At 45.5% G+C, this 17570-nt stretch overlaps 1 protein-coding gene across 1 annotated transcript in view; it reads right to left on the bottom strand.

Moving 5' to 3' along the window:
- Window positions 1–1891: 1891 nt before the first annotated feature.
- The window catches only part of diaph2 (diaphanous-related formin 2), a gene marked incomplete at its 3' end in the record, with an annotated part of 255964 nt that continues 240285 nt past the window's right edge, over window positions 1892–17570 (bottom strand). The window contains exons 22-24 of the mRNA XM_079497475.1: window positions 13418–13801; window positions 2781–2895; window positions 1892–1905 (exon numbers count right to left, since the gene is read on the bottom strand). Coding sequence (XP_079353601.1) covers window positions 1892–1905; window positions 2781–2895; window positions 13418–13801 — 513 coding nt within the window. The remainder of the gene's footprint in view (window positions 1906–2780; window positions 2896–13417; window positions 13802–17570) is intronic.

Below are 17570 nucleotides of genomic sequence, written 5' to 3'. Positions count from 1 at the left end.
GTGAGAATATGAATTTAGACATCTAAGAGGAAATGTAGATATGAGTTGAACTTCTGTCTCTGTGCAGTACAAACAAAGACGCACACACACACGCGCGCACACGTGCACACACACACACACACACACACGCATGCACGCACACGCACAATTAGAAAACTAGTCAAGAGTTGCGCTGCCTGAATGTGACTTGAGCCGCCGAGCGTTGCAAAGTCTCCTTCAGTCGACTCAGCACCGTCCGAGTTATGTACCGATAAGGACAGAATCCTAAGTCATTGTCCCCCCCCCCCCCCCCCCTGTTCTTGTTACCTCTGAGGCCATTTCTTAGTTTGACGGCGGAGTGCGGGAGAGGTGAACTCAAAAGAAAACGAGCACTCTTTTTCAATCCGACTGCCTGGTTTCTCAATCGGACTGTTGGGCGCGCGCGTGCACGCGCACACACACACACACACACACACACAACACACACTGTATATACAGTATACTAAATATACAGTATATATTGTGTATTTACAGTTTCTATAAAGGCTACTTCGGAATGAGAGGACTGCAGAGCAGTTTGATGCGTCAACGGACAGATAGCGTTAATTACTGTTTGCAGTGAACACATAATGAACAGCATCAGCCATCTGAAGCTGGGATTTTAACCCATTCTGGGTGGGAACCCCTTTTGGTGTTTTAACTAAGCATTATGTTATGCTTTAGCTATTGAAAAATAGCAGATCTACAAGCTCATAGCGCGCCACCGAGTGACGAGCTTGTAGGTCTGCATTTTCTTTTTTAAATCGTAAAAATGCGGCACAAATCTTTCAATATATTCTTTCAGAGTGAACGTTTTTAACTCAAATCTTTGCTTCTGGGGAGGTTCCTGGAATAACATATTTTCAGATGGGGGGGCGGAGGCCAATTACATATCATTTTTGGGGGTCCTTGACATGAAATATTGAGCACCACTGATACAGAAACATGGGTATTTCAGAAAGATGTCAGGATTTAGAAGACATTTTTTAAATTTCGACGTCAGGCCTAAATGGTTTAATTAGCAGCTGCAGCATATGTAACGGGGAAGAAAAGGAATGGTGTCATTTCATTCTACGGTGGCCTATCGTATCCTCACAAGCATTCCACACAACACATCATACATTAATCTAGATCTCACATTCAATCAACTATTTAACCACTTACCGTACGCCTTATTTTATACTTCATTTTAAGTATGGCGTCGACGGCAAAAAATAGCCTTCAGGCTTACACACAATGTGTCATATGCTACAGTACGTTTCCTCCTATATAACCACACGCCCCCCAAAACAGGGACAGCGGGTTTAAAGTGCTTAATTAAAGCGTTTTTTTTGTTTGTTTCTGGCGTCGTGGGTACCTCCAGAGGTGTCACGGTGAAGTTATTAAAGGAAAAGCGTTGTCTACCCGTCTCCCCCCGTGCAGTGGAGGAGCGCAAAGTGTGACACGACTCCCAGGCCTATCCCGACCGCTTCATTAAGCCCAGCAACATCCTTTCTCACATCCTGCGCCGTCTGTATTACGTCGACAAATCACCTCAAGGCTGCCGCTGCAAAATTGCTGTTTATTTCGCGGCGTAGAGAGAGAGAGAGAGAGAGAGAGAGAGAGAGAGAGAATAGATGAGTGTTGTTTCACGGTCCTGGGGGCTGTGGTGGGGTAGAGAGAGAGAGGCTGCTCGTGGGCTGACTGGTGTCCAAACAGACGGTGGGGATATGGGAAAAAAAAGTCAGGGGCTTCTCCTGGGTAGCTGTAACCAGACACACTCTTGACTTGAGCTTGAGATTTTGACTGTGCTGCAGCTGTGTGGCTTGACAGGACTCTGACTCCCCCCCCCCCCCCCCCCCCACACCCCCGGCCTTCCTCATCGCAGCTAGAATTAGAGGCTATACGCTGTCAGTAGACGGTGGAAAACACTCACATTGTCGTGGGAGGAATACATCAACAATCCCTCCCCCCCCCCGCTCCGTGTGCAACACCTCTTCCGCCCCCCAAAAAAGCAAACTCGCACCGGAATGCTTGTGTTATTCATCAGCAAGTTAGGTAGCCCTGGTTGTGTGTCTGAGAAACAAACTGTCGGAGACTGAGAGAACTCCCAGAGCTTCTTCCCTGGAAGAGACGCCTCTCAACCCCCCCCCCCCCCCCCCCCACACACACGCATTGACGCCCCCAATGGGGCACTGGCCTACTGGACTGGAAAAGGCAGCGAGCAAACCATGTCTGTCCTCAGCTGACACACACACACACACACACACACACACACACACACACACACACACACACACACACACACACACACACACACACACACACACACACACACACACACACACACACACACACACACACACACACACACACACACACACACACACACACACAACGTGCACACAGAACAAACACAAAGTGTCAAGCCATGTTGTATATTTCCCAGCATCCTCGCTGACAACACATAAATACCCAACAACAATAGCAACATATAGCGTCGGCGTCTCCCTCTAATTGGCAGAAACAAAACCAGCACGCGTACACGGAGACAACATCCAGGGACGGCGGGTTCAAAAGGCGGAGCTACAATGTGCAACCTATTAAAGATAATTAACATTTCACTGAGTCAAACGGTTCCTTGAAAGTGTCGGGAGATGAAAGCACCGTGGCAGGTGGTAAAATGAAGCGTGTGTGTGTGTGCGTGTGTGTGTGTGTGCGTGTGTGCGTGTGCGTGTGTGTATTAATTAAGGAAGTAGAGGGGAGACATGGGGCCCCCTTACCTTTGCTCCGCGACGAGAAGCTCAGGGAGAGCTGGGCAAAAAGGTCAGGATTCTCAAACTTCTCCTCCTTGACTTTGATCCAGAAGCAATTCTCTGCCATTTCCTGAGGCACTATCTGCAATGACACGAGGATTCCATTATCACCACAATCAGAGGCTGCCATTCCACCGCTCTGCCACTCAAACCGTGCCTCTCACTGGAGATAGGGGTGGGGGGGTGGGTGTGTGCGCGTGTGCGTGTGTGTGTGTGCGTGTGTGTGTGTGTGTGCGTGTGTGTGTGTGTGTGTGTGCGTGCGAGAGATGTATTAACCCATTTTGACCTGAGATCAGATTCTAAAATGTCTTCTACATCCCGACAGTTTTCTGAAAAGCTATGTTTCTATGTCAGTCGTTCTTTCGATTTTTCAAAAAATAGCAGACCTACAAGCTCGTAGCGCGCCACTCGGTGGCGCGCTATGAGCTTGTAGATCTGCTATTTTTCAATAGCTAAAGCATAACATGATGCTAACACCAAGAGGGGTTCCCGCCCAAAATGGGTTAAGAGAGATTTATATAGAGACTCTTATTAGGTGAGTGTTCAAGGTTGGTAGCAAGGTATCAGTAGGTAGCCTGAGACAAACCGAGGGACAGTGGGTGACTTGTTTAAATACAGTACATACAGCATTTCAGTAAGATGTCTGTGTATTGTTATCATGTATGCACCGTTTGTTATTGCATCATCGTGTACAGTATAGCCTACTGTATAGCCTATTATTTTTCTATCATGCAGTATTCCATTAATGCTTTGGCATTATGAGAATGCTTGTCGAGAGAGATAATGAAATAAGTCACTTGGCAAGATCAAACAGTTTTAGGATTAACATTCTTAAAAAAAGTAGTCTTTCATTGTGTCCACAGTTGAAGCTCAACAACCTATCCAGGACGCCATGCTAGTATGAACACCTTCCTACGAGTTAAATTAGGCACCAGAATACACCATCATAAACAGTATGGACTATACAGTACATAACATGCACCCTTTTCATTTACCTCTCCCGTTCTGAAAGGGATCTTTGGTATCAAATCAAAGAAAGAACTTACAAAAAGGATGCTCTTTATTAAATCGACGTTTCATCAGTTTGTCCTGATGAAGGTCGATTTAACAAAGAGCCGTTTCAGACAGTGTGCGGGACCTCTTTATTTTGATTTGATATCAAAGATCCCCTTCCTGAACATTTGGGACCTTCCAGTCTGTCGCTTAACCTTTGAGGTGTGCATCGGCCATTTTTGTGTAGCCTCTCCCCACCCCACCCCCACCACAACCTCCAGGAAGCAGCACAGCTTCTAAAAACAAAGCTAACCAACAGAAACATATAGCTGGGACAGATCAGAGAGGGGGAGAAGAGAGAGAGAGAGAGAGAGAGAGAGAGAGGGGGAGAAGAGAGAGAGAGAGAGAGAGAGAGAGAGAGAGAGAGAGAGAGAGAGAGAGAGAGAGAGAGAGAGAGAGAGAGAGAGAGAGAGAGAGAGAGAGAGAGAGATGCACATGCCTCTAATGTGTTTTGTACAGATAATTGCCCTTTAACCCATTTTGGACTGAGGTCGATTAAAAAAAAGGCTTCTAAATCCTGAAAAACCTATTTCTATATGTCAGTGGTGCTCAACCTTTTTCATGTCAAGGACCCCCAGAATTATCTCTATTGGGCCACGGACCCCCATCTCAAAATATGTAGTTCCAGGGGACCCCCCAGAAGCAAATATTTTAGTTAAAAATGTTCGCTCTGAAATATATATTCAACGATTTGAAAATAGCAGAAGATCTGCTATTTTTCAATAGCTAAAGCATGACATAATGTTTTCAAACACCTAAATGGGTTCCCGCCCAGAATGGGTTAATGTGAGTGGCACCGTCCTCTGCCCGCTACAGGTTGTGTGGAGTGGTGAGGTGGGGTGAGTACACTTAGTGACACCGCTGGTTGTTCTACCATGGAGAGCTAGATTATTGCACCTCTGTGATTATTATTTAGCCCTCTCGAAACCTCCAGAGGTTATAGAGGCACGCAAAACGCTGCAGGGGGGGCAACACTTAAGAGACAAACCCAAAACATGATGCCCACTCAATGCTGACGATTGTTCTATAGGACACGTTATGAGTGCGAGGTGGGCGGGAACAGTTGTGTGTGTGTGTGTGTGTGTGTGTGTGTGTGTGTGTGCGCGGCCATTTGTGCACGCAACAAGGTGCCCCGTCACCCTTCTCCACACTCACCTATATGTCCCACTCAAAACACTAGAATCCACTCCTTGCCCACTAAAAAGCGCCATAGTGGGTGGACACGGTAAGGTTATTGTAACTTTGCATTTTTCATTAGATAAAAGCTGCACACCTTTACAGGTGTGTAGTTCAGATCACAATAAGTCAAAATGAAACTACTGTATATTGTGTGATAAAGAAAATGCAGGTAAAACAATGTAAAATTACAGAGAACATTTTTCTTCACCCATTTTGAACTGAGATCAGATTCTAAAAATGTCTTCTACATCCTGACAGTTTTCAAAAATAGCAGACCTACAAGCTCGTAGCGGCTTGTAGATCTGCTATTTTTCAATAGCTAAAGCATAACATGATGCTAACACCAAAAGGGGTTCCCGCCCAGAATGGGTTAATTTACGGATATTTCTAATTATTTAATGAATTAACTCTAATAACCTTGGTGGTGAACTACTCAAATCTGGCGCTGTAAAACTATCGACTATGACAGTTATGGAATGTTCAGAGATGCTAGCAAGTGAAATGGGATAATGTATTACTACTATTAAAGTTGAGGACTATGACTTGGCCGTCATATATTTCTTCCCAATACTTGCACATATCAAGGGCCTTGACAGGCATGACAAGGACAGATTTATGACAGCCAAGACGAGAACATCAGAGGAAGTCTCAGCTTACATCAGTAGAGGTATGTTTTTTTTATTTTTTTTATCCAATGTAGCTGAGCTGCATAAAAATGACTACACTTCACCCTCCCTGGAGAGCCAGCCATTTTCCCCCAATGAAACCAAATCTGATTATTTTGTTTTATTGGTTCTCAAAGTGGGGTCTAGGGACCCCCAGGGGTCCTTGGGGTGGTTCCAGGTGGTCCCCAGTTGAAGTGGTTAACCCAGTTTGACCTGGGAACGATTCTACAATGTCTTCTACATCCTGACAGTTTTCTGAAAAAGCTATGTTTCTGGTCAGTCGTTCTTCAATTTTTCAAAAATAGCAGACCTACAAGCTCGTAGCGCGCCACTCGGTGGCGCGCTATGAGCTTGTAGATCTGCTATTTTTCAATAGCTAAAGCATAACATAATGCTAACACCAAAAGGGGTTCCCGCCCAGAATGGGTTAAAATAGCATCACAATCATTTTTAACCACTTTCTCCATTTGTTGGCTTATCGTGAACATCTACAAGCTCACAGCGTGTCACTTCGTGCTGCGACATTTGAAAAATATCTCAAATGTTTGGACAATTTTGAAAAATTTAGATTTTCTTATCTTCTGGGGGGGACCATGGCACAAGCGCGGCGCCGAGTGCCGCGCTACGAGCTTGTAGGTCTGCTATTTTTGAAAAAATCATGAAAATGTGGCCCAAATATGTTTGAATATCAGAGTTGGGGTCCGTTACTCAAAAAAGTAATACACTACACATTACACATTACTTTTGAAAAAAGTAATGCCTTACATTACTTGATTACGCCCTGGAGAAAGTAACTAGTTACACTACTCGTTACATTACTTTTGCGTTACTCCATAACATCGCCTGAGATGCAGTCACATAATTTGCCCCTTAACAAATCTTTATAATCCTAATAAGGAGGACATACACACGTTTTAAGTCAAATCTTTGCTTCTGGGGGGTCCCTGGAACAACGTATTTTGAGATGAGGGGTCGGCAGCTTCAGTCTGATAATCAGGCTAAAGCCCAAACCACACCAAAGGGTCACCATGCAACTCCTTGGGTCCAAACGGTTGCAAGGAGTTAACGTTAAAACCGTCTCGACACCTTTGGTGTGGTTTGGGGCCAAGTCCATGCGTTGAATCACTATAGGGTCAATGTGGGTCAACGTTAGCCTGGCTAATAAACCAGACTAATATCACACAACACTGTCGCGGTATATTAGTCTGGGCTGGCTCCACTTGGATTTCATTTCCCGGGGGGCGGGTTCAAACATTTTCTCTTTGACGCAATTGGTCAGAGCTACTGTCAGTCAAAAGTCTCAAGCATTGAACGTCACTGTACCAAAGCCCGCCCATATTGCATACCGTGTCCCGATTGGTCCGACCTGTTCTCGGTTGTAGGAAAGAGGCGTGCTACTGAGCCTCGCCAGACCGTAATCCGCTGGTAGGCAATTTTTTTTTGCCAACGGCTGATTCGGTCTGGTTTATTAACCAGGCTAGGTCAACGTGGGTCAACGTGCAACAAGACATATCACACCGCAGGGACAACGCTAAAACCGTCTTGACCCTTTGGTGTGCGGTTATAGGGCCCATTTAGACCTGAGTTAAAAACATTCACTTTGAAAGAATATATATATTCAAAGATTTGCGCCGCATTTCAGGATTTTTCAAAAATAGCAGACCTACAAGCTCGTAGCGCGCCACTCGGTGGCGCGCTACGAGCTTGTAGGTCTGCTATTTTTCAATAGCTAAAGCATAACATGATGCTTAGTTAAAACACCAAAAAGGCGTTCCCGCCCAGAATGGGTTAACACACTAACCATGATATCCCTTTAGGCAACAAACAAATAAAGCGGACACTGCAGATCGACAAGCTCACGGCGCTTCATGTGGTGTTGTAGATCGGCTATATTTGCTAGTCGATGTATGACTAAGACAAGTACATACGACTAAAGTCAGTCAACATGTAGCCTCGGAAACCCAGACGTTTTTATTTCCAGGGAGAAAGAAAAAGTCTGGGTCCGAGTCCACTTCAATACGGCATAGAGTAGTGCCAACATCTCTCACTCTCTGCTGATTTCTGATCGTCTGCACCTTTGTTAAATTCACGCACACACGCACACCCGTACACACACACTCCTCTCTCTCTGTGTCGCTCTAATTAATTAGTCTCATGTCCAGCAGCTGCGCACAGTTTCTGCCGGTGGATCCTGCCGGGAGCTGCCTATGCCATAGAAAGCATAGGTGAGTTCCAGGCTAGTCAACATGTAAATGACTGGCCCACATAATATATTGTACAGTCATTTGTGTGGAGTATACCGTCCTTTGTATCAGTGTCCATAACCATTGTTTATTCATGTTTTTCTTATTTTTGAACAGCGCTTCGTTTTTTTTTATGTGCTTCACGAACACAATTTACTTCCTTACAATTCATGGAGCTAGTAGTGTATGGATATTTCAGCACAGCTGAGACGATAACACGTTGGTTATGAGAACAGCTAAAAGCTGCTCCTATACCTTCCAACAGCAGCGGTGAATGAGCGATGAATCAGCGGTGAATGAGCGATGCGAGGGGAAATATCAAGCGGTGGTTCATTTTAATTGCCCTCTTTTCCCAGCGCCTATAAAATTATCAACAAGGAAGAAAATACGGGTGACAATAATCGAATTAAACAAAGTGCTTAGCGGAGGGGGAATTTGTGAAAATAATACTGTACATTAACTAATAAACTTATTTTTATTATGGTAACAAAATAAGTGCTTAATGTTTGGGAAGAGAATGGGTCCACGTGTGGTGAACGTAGAGCGGAGTCGTGCTAGGTGTGGTAAACACGGCGTGGGAACAACCCCTGCTGCCACGTTGTGATCAGATTAGTGGTCCCCTGCCCACCGCACCGCCGCAGCCTATCTGTCCCATCTCCGTCTGGGCTGAGATAGCGCCCACGTCTGGCGGTGTGAAGTAACCAAGTACATGTACTCAAGCGCTGTACTTAACCCATTTAGGCCTGACGTCGAAATTAAAAAAAAAACGTTCGCTCTGAAAGAATATGTATTCAAGGATTTGTGCCGCATTTTTACGATTTTTCAAAAATAGCAGATCTACAAGCTCGTAGCGTGCCACTCGGTGGCGCGCTACGAGCTTGTAGATCTGCTATTTTTCAATAGCTAAAGTACAACATAATGCTTAGTTAAAACACCAAAAGGGGTTCCCGCCCAGAATGGGTTAATACACTTTTAGGGTAATGGTACTTTACTTGAGTATTTTCCAATTTCCGACACTTTTTTTAATACATTTTGAAAACTTGAAATGGGAGATTCTGCACAATGTGTACTTTTACTTTTGGTACTTTTAAGTCCATTTTGATACCAATACTTTTTGTACTTTTACTCAAGTACATCTGTAAATTCCGGACGTTTACATGCTTTAACAGGGCATTTCTACATTGCAGAATTAATACTTTTACTTAAAGTAAAAGTACTTTTTTCCACCACTGCGGACATCTGGTGAAGCCTCTGCAATAAATCTGATAACTCAGTGAACCGGTATGAACTTCTGCTAATGCCGCAGTGGGTGAAGAACTTTTTTTTCGGAGCAGTACTTTGTTGGACAGTAATGGCGTGGACTTTGTACCGTGTACACCACTGCTCTTCCCTTCCTTCCTGTGGTGGTTTAGCCCATTTTGGGCGGGAACCCCTTTTGGTGTTAGCATCATGTTATGCTTTAGCTATTGAAAAATAGCAGACCTACAAGCTCGTAGCGCGCCACCGAGTGGCGCGCTACGAGCTTGTAGGTCTGCTATTTTTGAAAAAAATCGAAGAACGACTGACATAGAAAACAGAGCTTTTTCAGAAAACTGTCAGGATGTAGAATAAATTTTTTTAGAATCTGATCTCAGGTCAGAATGGGTTAGCTTACTGGGGCAGGACCGCAGGGACCCAAACCCAGCCACCACCACCGGGGCCCGGGTGGTGTCCAAAAAGACCCACCGAATGCTCTGCGAGTCCGGTTTTACACCACTGATCTGTGTCCAAGAAGAGGCGAGTTGAATCTCAAAACTTCTGCCTCAAATAAGCATCCCCTTCAAAGATGTGGGCGGCCGAGGCCATATTCCACGTGAGGTTTGCCCTCGTTCTTTTTTTAGGGGGTGCGGAGGGTTGAAGGAGTGTTGAAGATTGGGGTGGGGGTGGGTGGGGGGGGGGGGGGGGGGAACAGGGCTTGCTGCTGCTTCAGACGCCGACTGAGCAATCGTTTACTTTTGCCGTAAACGCGTTCCGTTTCCCCCGTGTGGGTGTTCAAACCCAAGGAGAAATTACATTACACTACCTCAGGGCTACAATCTACCACTACCAGTTCTCACGCACGGCACGCACGCACGCACGGCACGCACGCACGCACGCACGGCACGCACGCACGCACGCACATGCACGCACGCACGCACATGCTGCTGCACGGCTGGGGGGGGGGGGGGGGGGAGAATAAATAAATAAATAAAATGAAAAGGAAATAAATAAATAAATGTGTCCTTACTTTATTGCTCTTGCCTGCTCTTACTATCCAAAGCACTCCCACATACTCTTCGCTCTCCCACTCTTGCCTACATGCTGTTCTTACGAGATGGAGAGGCCCCGAGTGGGTGATTTTAACCCATTTTGGGCGGGAACCCCTTTTTGGTGTTAGCATCATGTTATGCTTTAGCTATTGAAAAATAGCAGATCTACAAGCTCATAGCGCGCCACCGAGTGGCGCGCTACGAGCTTGTAGGTCTGCTATTTTTGAAAAATGGTGAAACTATTTATTTCATAAAACTGGAGGATTTAGAAGATTTTTTTTTTTAATTTCGAGGTCAGGCCTAAATGGGTTAAAAAAGGTAAAAGGTGCACATTCATTCACTTGCGGCTATAACCTCTTTCTGTCAACTCCCCGCGTCTATCTTCTCTCGACTCCTTCCTCCCCCCCCCCCTCCCTCTCATTGAGTTATTATGCGTGTGCATCCTTTTCATCAACATCGAGATAAGAATGCTTCTTCTCCTCCCCTCACACTCGTCCTATCCCACGTGTATAATTCATATTTACTCTTGTTTAAATTATAGGGAGGGGAGCAAGGAGATAGGAGAGTTGAAGGCTTTGGAGAAAAAAAAGGTGCTATCTACTCCTTTCCTCCTTAAAAAGAATAAAAATAAAAAAGATCTGTCCGTGGTGGCTGCCGGCACCTTCCGCACCTCCATCTGCTGCGAGCGGAGAAGACAGACGACTTATGTCCCACTTAATCCACACAAGAGACACAGATTGCTTTTCCTCAGGTGCTTATGAATTCCATTTGCATCTCCAGACTCCGGCGTCCGTGAAAGCAAGGTTAATGCACAGGCACATTCGCTCATTACCGTACCAGGAATGGCGCATGAATGGAACATGGTAACACACAGTGGTTCCCCAAAATGTCCCACGCCAAGGACCCCCCCCCCCTCTGGCCGCGGGCCCCCTTCAGTGAAATGGATTAACTCATTTTGGGCGGGAACCCCTTTTGGTGTTAGCATTATGTTATGCTTTAGCTGTTGAAAAATAGCAGATCTACAAGCTCATAGCGCGCCACCGAGTGGCGCGCTATGAGCTTGTAGATCTGCTATTTTGGAAAAATCGAAGGACGACTGACATAGAAACATAGCTTTTTCAGAAAACTGTCAGGATGTAGAAGATATTTTTAGAATCTGATCTCAGGTCAAAATGGGTTAAAAAATAAATGTGAAATGAACGAATATTATATAAAATCTTTGACAAAAATTATATCCCTGCAATAGGGATACGAGGATTAATGTGGTGGAACTGGCACAATAATGTTATGAATTGAATTTGAATTGAAATAAAAATGTGATTATCCATTCAGTGAGCCGTCGTAGGCTACCACATTCCGTGCGTTATAGCCCGTTACCGTTGGATAAAATGTGGTGAAATGGCCAGTCGTGTCTCCCATCAACATTTAACGTTTCCTCACGGATGCATGAGTGCCTTCAAAACAATAATCTTACAAAAAAGTCTGTCTGTAGTTCACGTATCTCAAGATAAGAGGGACACAAACAGCCAGGGTATACTCCTACTGTACAACGGGTAGTGCATACTGTAAGTGGGCGGGGCATGCATTCACAACTTGCATTGTTCCCGGACTCCCGCGCATAGGCCGCTGCCACCAGTAACACTAACGAAATAGGAAACATTCAAAGCTTTATACCAAGTTGAGGTTTAGTCTCCCAATTAAAACCGTAAACATCGTTTTCACCAAAAAGCGTGATTTCCAAAGACAAAGCCCTAACGTTTCTGTTGATGTTGTCAATAATAGGATATATTAAACAAAAAGCAAGGTTACACAGAAGCATATATGCAAAACACCACTGAATTAATGCAAAGAAGTCCTGAGGCAATGGATAAATTAACGATGGTAAAATATTGCCATCCATGGCAGAGAATGCCCTATCGAAACCATATTCAAATGTGGCGGAACATTACACAACACAGTCTTCATTCAATTATGCTAAGAGTGTGAAAAGGCAAGGACACTTGAGCAGTGGAAATTGTTTACTGCTGAATCTCTTCAAATGTGGTGCTGAGCGGGGAATAGAGTGGCCCGTGGCAGAGAGTCTGTTGGGCTAGATTAACCCATTTTGGGCGGGAACCCCTTTTGGTGTTTTAAAGCATTATGTTATAATTTAGCTATTGAAAAATAGCAGATCTACAAGCTCGTAGCGCGCCACCGAGTGGCGCGCTACGAGCTTGTAGGTCTGCTATTTTTGAAGAATCGTGAAAATGTGGCACAAACCTTTTAATATATATTCTTTCAGAGTGAACGTTTTTAACTCATATCTTTGCTCCTGGGGGGGGGGGGGGGGGGGGTCCCTGGAACAACATATTTTCAGATGAGGGTTGCATGGCAGCCAATTAGATCATTTTTGGGGTCCTTGACATGAAATATTGAGAACCACTGATATGGAAACATGACGTTTTTCAGAAAATTGTCATGATTTAAATTTTAAAAGAACATTTTAAAGAATTTCGACGTCAGGCCTAAATGGTTTAAGTGTGGAATTGAATAGCAGTCCCTTCTTGGTTGGGACCTTCAGCAAGGCATATACATATATTTTCGCCCATATATACTGTGCGAGGCCACTTTTAAAAAAAAACTCCTGCGCCGCTATAGGCATCGTACAGGAAACCAAGCGGAGCCATTTCCGGGGAAAGCTTTACGCGTTTCGGGCCTGGGAGGAAATTGTATATCCTATATTGCACAAAATGATCAGAATAAAGCTTTGCTTCAACTTAACCCGTTTTTGGGGTCGGGAACTTCCTTTTGGTGTTTTAAGCATTGTGTTACGAGCTTGTAGGTCTGCTATTTTAGAAAAATCGTGAAAATGGGGGGGGGGGGGGGGGTCCCTGGAACAACAGATGGGGGTCGGAGGCCAATTACATTTACATATCATTTTTGGGGTCCTCGACATGAAATATATTTTTTTTTTTATTTTTTTTTGTGGCTTTCGGAAGACATGCAGTAAAGGCCGTCGGGATCGGGAGTCGAACCCGCGGCACACTGCCAGACTGGATTACCAGCCAAGGTGCCTGGACCGCTGAGCCATGGCCCAGGCTCGACATGAAATATTGAGCACCACTGATGACTAGAAACATAGGTATTTCAGAAAACGGTCAGGATTTAGAAGGCCAAAATGGGGCACAGGAGCCTACCTTGGACCAGTTGATTCTCTTCAAGACCGTCTCGGGCTTGTAGGTCTTCTTGGCCTCCAGGCCGTACGGCAGCTTGACCACGGGCATGAACGCGGGCGGCGGAGGCATGCCCGGGCCTCCGAAGAACGGCGGGGGAGGCGGGGGCCCGCACCCGGGGGGCGGCGGCGGGGGAGGGGGGCCTCCGCCAGGGGGCGGGGGCGGGGGAGGAGGCGGAGGCATGCCCGCCATCCCCGGGAGAGGAGGAGGGGGAGGTGGGGGTGGAGGAGGGGGGCAGCCGCCTGGCGGGGGCGGCGGCGGGGGAGGAGGGGGCGGCGGTGGAGGTGCCGCCCCCGCCGGTAGGGGCGGTGGGGGCGGGGCCCCGGCCGCTGCGGGTCCGGCCGCTACCTGTTGGACACAAGACAAGGCGTGTTACAGGTCGGATCCACACGGGGGCACCGCTTACCACAGTGGTTATAGGGCGCGTTACAGTAAGTACTGTAGCTTTGACCAGTGGTGAAAAGTAACTAGGTACATTTACTCAAGTACTGGACCATTTTAGTGGAGTAATTAGCCCTTCACTAAGTCCCTCCCCGACCCATCCTTGTCCAATAGGCACGTTACCGGCGAAGAAAGCTTGACCTGCAACCGTTGCTAAACTATTTGGATTGGCATTGGACAATCGCTATTAGGGGTGGGATTTAGTGAAGGGCTAATTCCGATTTTCAGTAATGGCGGACCATTTGCTGCATGTCACTCTCTCCTTGTTTCCGGTCTTTCTCCACTAATACTAATACAATAAAAGCCAACGTGATCTTCTGTACTGAACATTGACTCAATACTTGACACCAAGAGGCAAAAGTAGTACCACCGGCTTCAGTACTCTTTGCCTGCTTTCTGTATCCAAGTACTGTACGCACTTTTCCCAACTACGTACATTTTACTTGGAGAACTGCAAGAGAAAACTATAGCGAGCATATAATGCTACGAATTTGAATGATGATAACCCACCTTTTGAAGAATATAACATTACAAATAAGAAGTTGCAATAAGAAGTTGCAATTTTGCCTCCTGGGAAAAAGTATTTTAAACTTAAAAAACTTAAAACATTTCAATAAGTCAATTGTTTTATATCAACGTGCTCAAAATAAAATAAAAAGCATAACAGCAAATGATTGAGTCCTATTCAGTAACAGTCAATAGCTAGTCAAGTTTTCGATTAAATCGCGTTTAACACTTTACAGAGCTACAGATTCAGTGTGTGTGTGTGTGCGTGCGTGTGCGTATGTGTGTGTGTGTGTGTGTGTGTGTGTGCGTGCGTGTGCGTATGTGTGTGTGTGTGTGTGTCCTGACCGCCAAGGCGGGAGGAAAGCATTCTGTAAGAACCTTACAGGTGTTTTAAACATTATGTTATAATTTAGCTATTGAAAAATAGCAGACCTACAAGCTCGTAGCGCGCTCGAGTGGCGCGCTACGAGCTTGTAGGTCTGCTATTTTGGAAAGATCGTGAAAATATGTATTTCAGAAAACTGTGTGCGTATGTGTGTGTGTGTGTGTGTGTGTGTGTGTGTGTGTGTGTGTGCGTATGTGTGTGTGTGTGTGTGCGTGTGCGTATGCGTATGTGTGTGTGTGTGTGTGTGTGCGTGTGTGTGTGTGTGTGTGTGTCCTGACCGCCAAGGCGGGAGGAAAGCGTGCTGTAAGAACCTCCAGTAAGTGCTCCAGTGGTGTTCCCGTGGGCATTCAGTCCCATTGAAAAGGTGGTAAGTAGCTATTTATTGTGAAACATACGGTAGAGTACTGCTTTCATCCCATAACAGACGTCGGTATATGCCGGCTCTCTCTGCGGACTCCTTCCCAGTTCCCACAAAATCCACCACCGCACCGCGGTAGGGAAATTGGGTCGGTCGACTCAATATACGGGAGACGGACGCCATTGAGAGAGGGAGAGATGGAGAGCGGTCGGGGCAGGAGGAGAGATATAAAAACCCCAATGATAATATCCTGACATGGATGGGGCCAGTAACATGGGTAAGGGGAGGGCATTTGTGACCAGATTTGACTGAGAGACTGCCATCGTGCAAATTACAGCTTTTCACCAGAGAAAAACTTTTTTTTTCCTTTTTTTTTAAAAAATGAGTTAATAGCACAGGCAGACTCTTCACATACTAGAGCATGTCTGAAATAAGTGTCAGAGCTGCAATTGACATGTAAATATGAAATAAATGCCCAAACATGTAGCTAGGTGTAATGTTAGAGACCACAGAAGTGAACCTTTCAAGCCTGTTTTCTCAACTCGCTGTTCTCTGCAAGACATTACTCTATAAGCCATATCTCCTAAACTGGTGGGTCAAACTGAACAACCAATATGTCAATTTGAAGCTATGATCCCCTGCTTTCATATGGCATGAAAAAACGAAAATTCAAAAAAATCCAATGGCAGTCTCTTGATCAAATTTAGTCACATATCCTGACACGGATGGGGCCAGTAACATGGGTAAGAGAAGGGCATTTTGAAATGACTGAAACTTCTTCGGCAGCATGCCGTCCCCGTCCCTGTTCTGTTCTGCTGGGGGAACTCTGTAATCGAGTGGTGTAGATGGTCTTCTAAAAAGCCATTACACCTCCACATCAACGGGAGCCAACAAGGTCAACCTAAAACACAGGAGAATGAGCCTGCGGGACAACGAGACGGATGAAGACTCCCCCTTGATTGACTGTGGGCATGCAGTGAGACGAGGCGTCTCGTCTGGTCCGACAGCATTACCATCCCAGGCATGCGGGAGGATGCCTTTTTTATATTCCTCTCCTGCCTCCTTGCACAGCTGGGATGTGCGATTAAGTTTATACAAAAATAAAAGGAAACCCAAATGAGGCATGTCTGAGCTGTTGATTAAGGGCAGATTAAGAAGTGAAAAGACTGTAAAGTAGTAGTAGTAGTAGTAGTAGTACTAGTAGGTGGGAAATAATAGACGCGGGAGTCTATCCCGGTTTCACAATGCACTTGACCTCTGGGAATTGGATTGCTGGCCATCGGCTCCCAGTACTTGCCGCATCCCAAGCCGTGCTACTCATAATTATGTTGAGTTGGCGCCGGTGCTCAGGGGTCCAAACCCATGACCTTGTGGACGAAAGAGTGCTCTAGTACCGACTGAGCCACCCGGACACAAACTGTAAAAATGGGTAAATACGTCCGGTGTATGAGAGGTATATATCACCACCTGAACCCTGCTCGTGTCCATTAACCCATTTTGGGGCGGGAACCCCTTTTGGTGTTTTAAACATTATGTTATAATTTAGCTATTGAAAAATAGCAGATCTACAAGCTCATAGCGCGCCACCGAGTGGCGCGCTACGAGCTTGTAGGTCTGCTATTTTTGAAAAACCGTGAAAATGTGGCGCAAATCTTTTAATATATATTCTTTCAGAGTCAATGTTTTTAACTCATATCTTTGCTTCTGGGGGGGGGGGGGGGGGGGGGTCCCTGGAACAACATATTTTCAGATGAGTGTTGCATGGCAGCCAATTAGATATTTTTTGGGGTCCTTGACATGAAATATTGAGAACCACTGATATGGAAACATGAGGTTTTTCAGAAAATTGTCATGATTTAAAAGAACATTTGAAAGATCTACGAGCTTGTAGGTCTGTTATTTTTGAAAAATCGTGAAAACTGGAGGATTTAGAAGAGGTCAGGCCTAAATGGGTCAATGAGTAGACCAGTGGTTCTCAAAGTTGGGTCCAGGCACTTTAAGTTTCCTTTAGGGGGTTATAAATTGACCCTTACAAGTCTCTAGCTCTGACAGTATACACATGGGGGTGGGTGGGGGGGGTGAGTTGGTGGACCTATCGCATTCTCATTACCCTACTGATCGGCACCGAGTTAAACAGTTGGGGAGAAACCTGTGGATTGGCTGTGGTTTTATAGTCGTAGATAAGAAATGTTACCTCCCCCATCAAGTACTCGTCACGGGCCTTCACAATGACAGGCTATTAGGCAGTAGACAGGAGTGAAATTAAACCCATTACCGATAAGACAGAGCCTCGCGGTCCCTTGACATGTCTGCCCTATCGCGCGGCTCTACAGCATAAACAGGTATTTATAATCATTGATAACGCCAATGGGAAAATGTTTAGAGACAAAATGTATGCAAATAGAACAATTACAGGCCTCAAAGGA

This window comes from Electrona antarctica (assembly GCF_951216825.1).
Source record: "Electrona antarctica genome assembly, chromosome: 1".
Taxonomy (NCBI): Eukaryota; Metazoa; Chordata; class Actinopteri; order Myctophiformes; family Myctophidae; genus Electrona; species Electrona antarctica.
The sequence above is the reverse complement of the archived record's forward strand: the minus strand, read 5'-3'. Positions and strand labels throughout refer to the sequence as shown.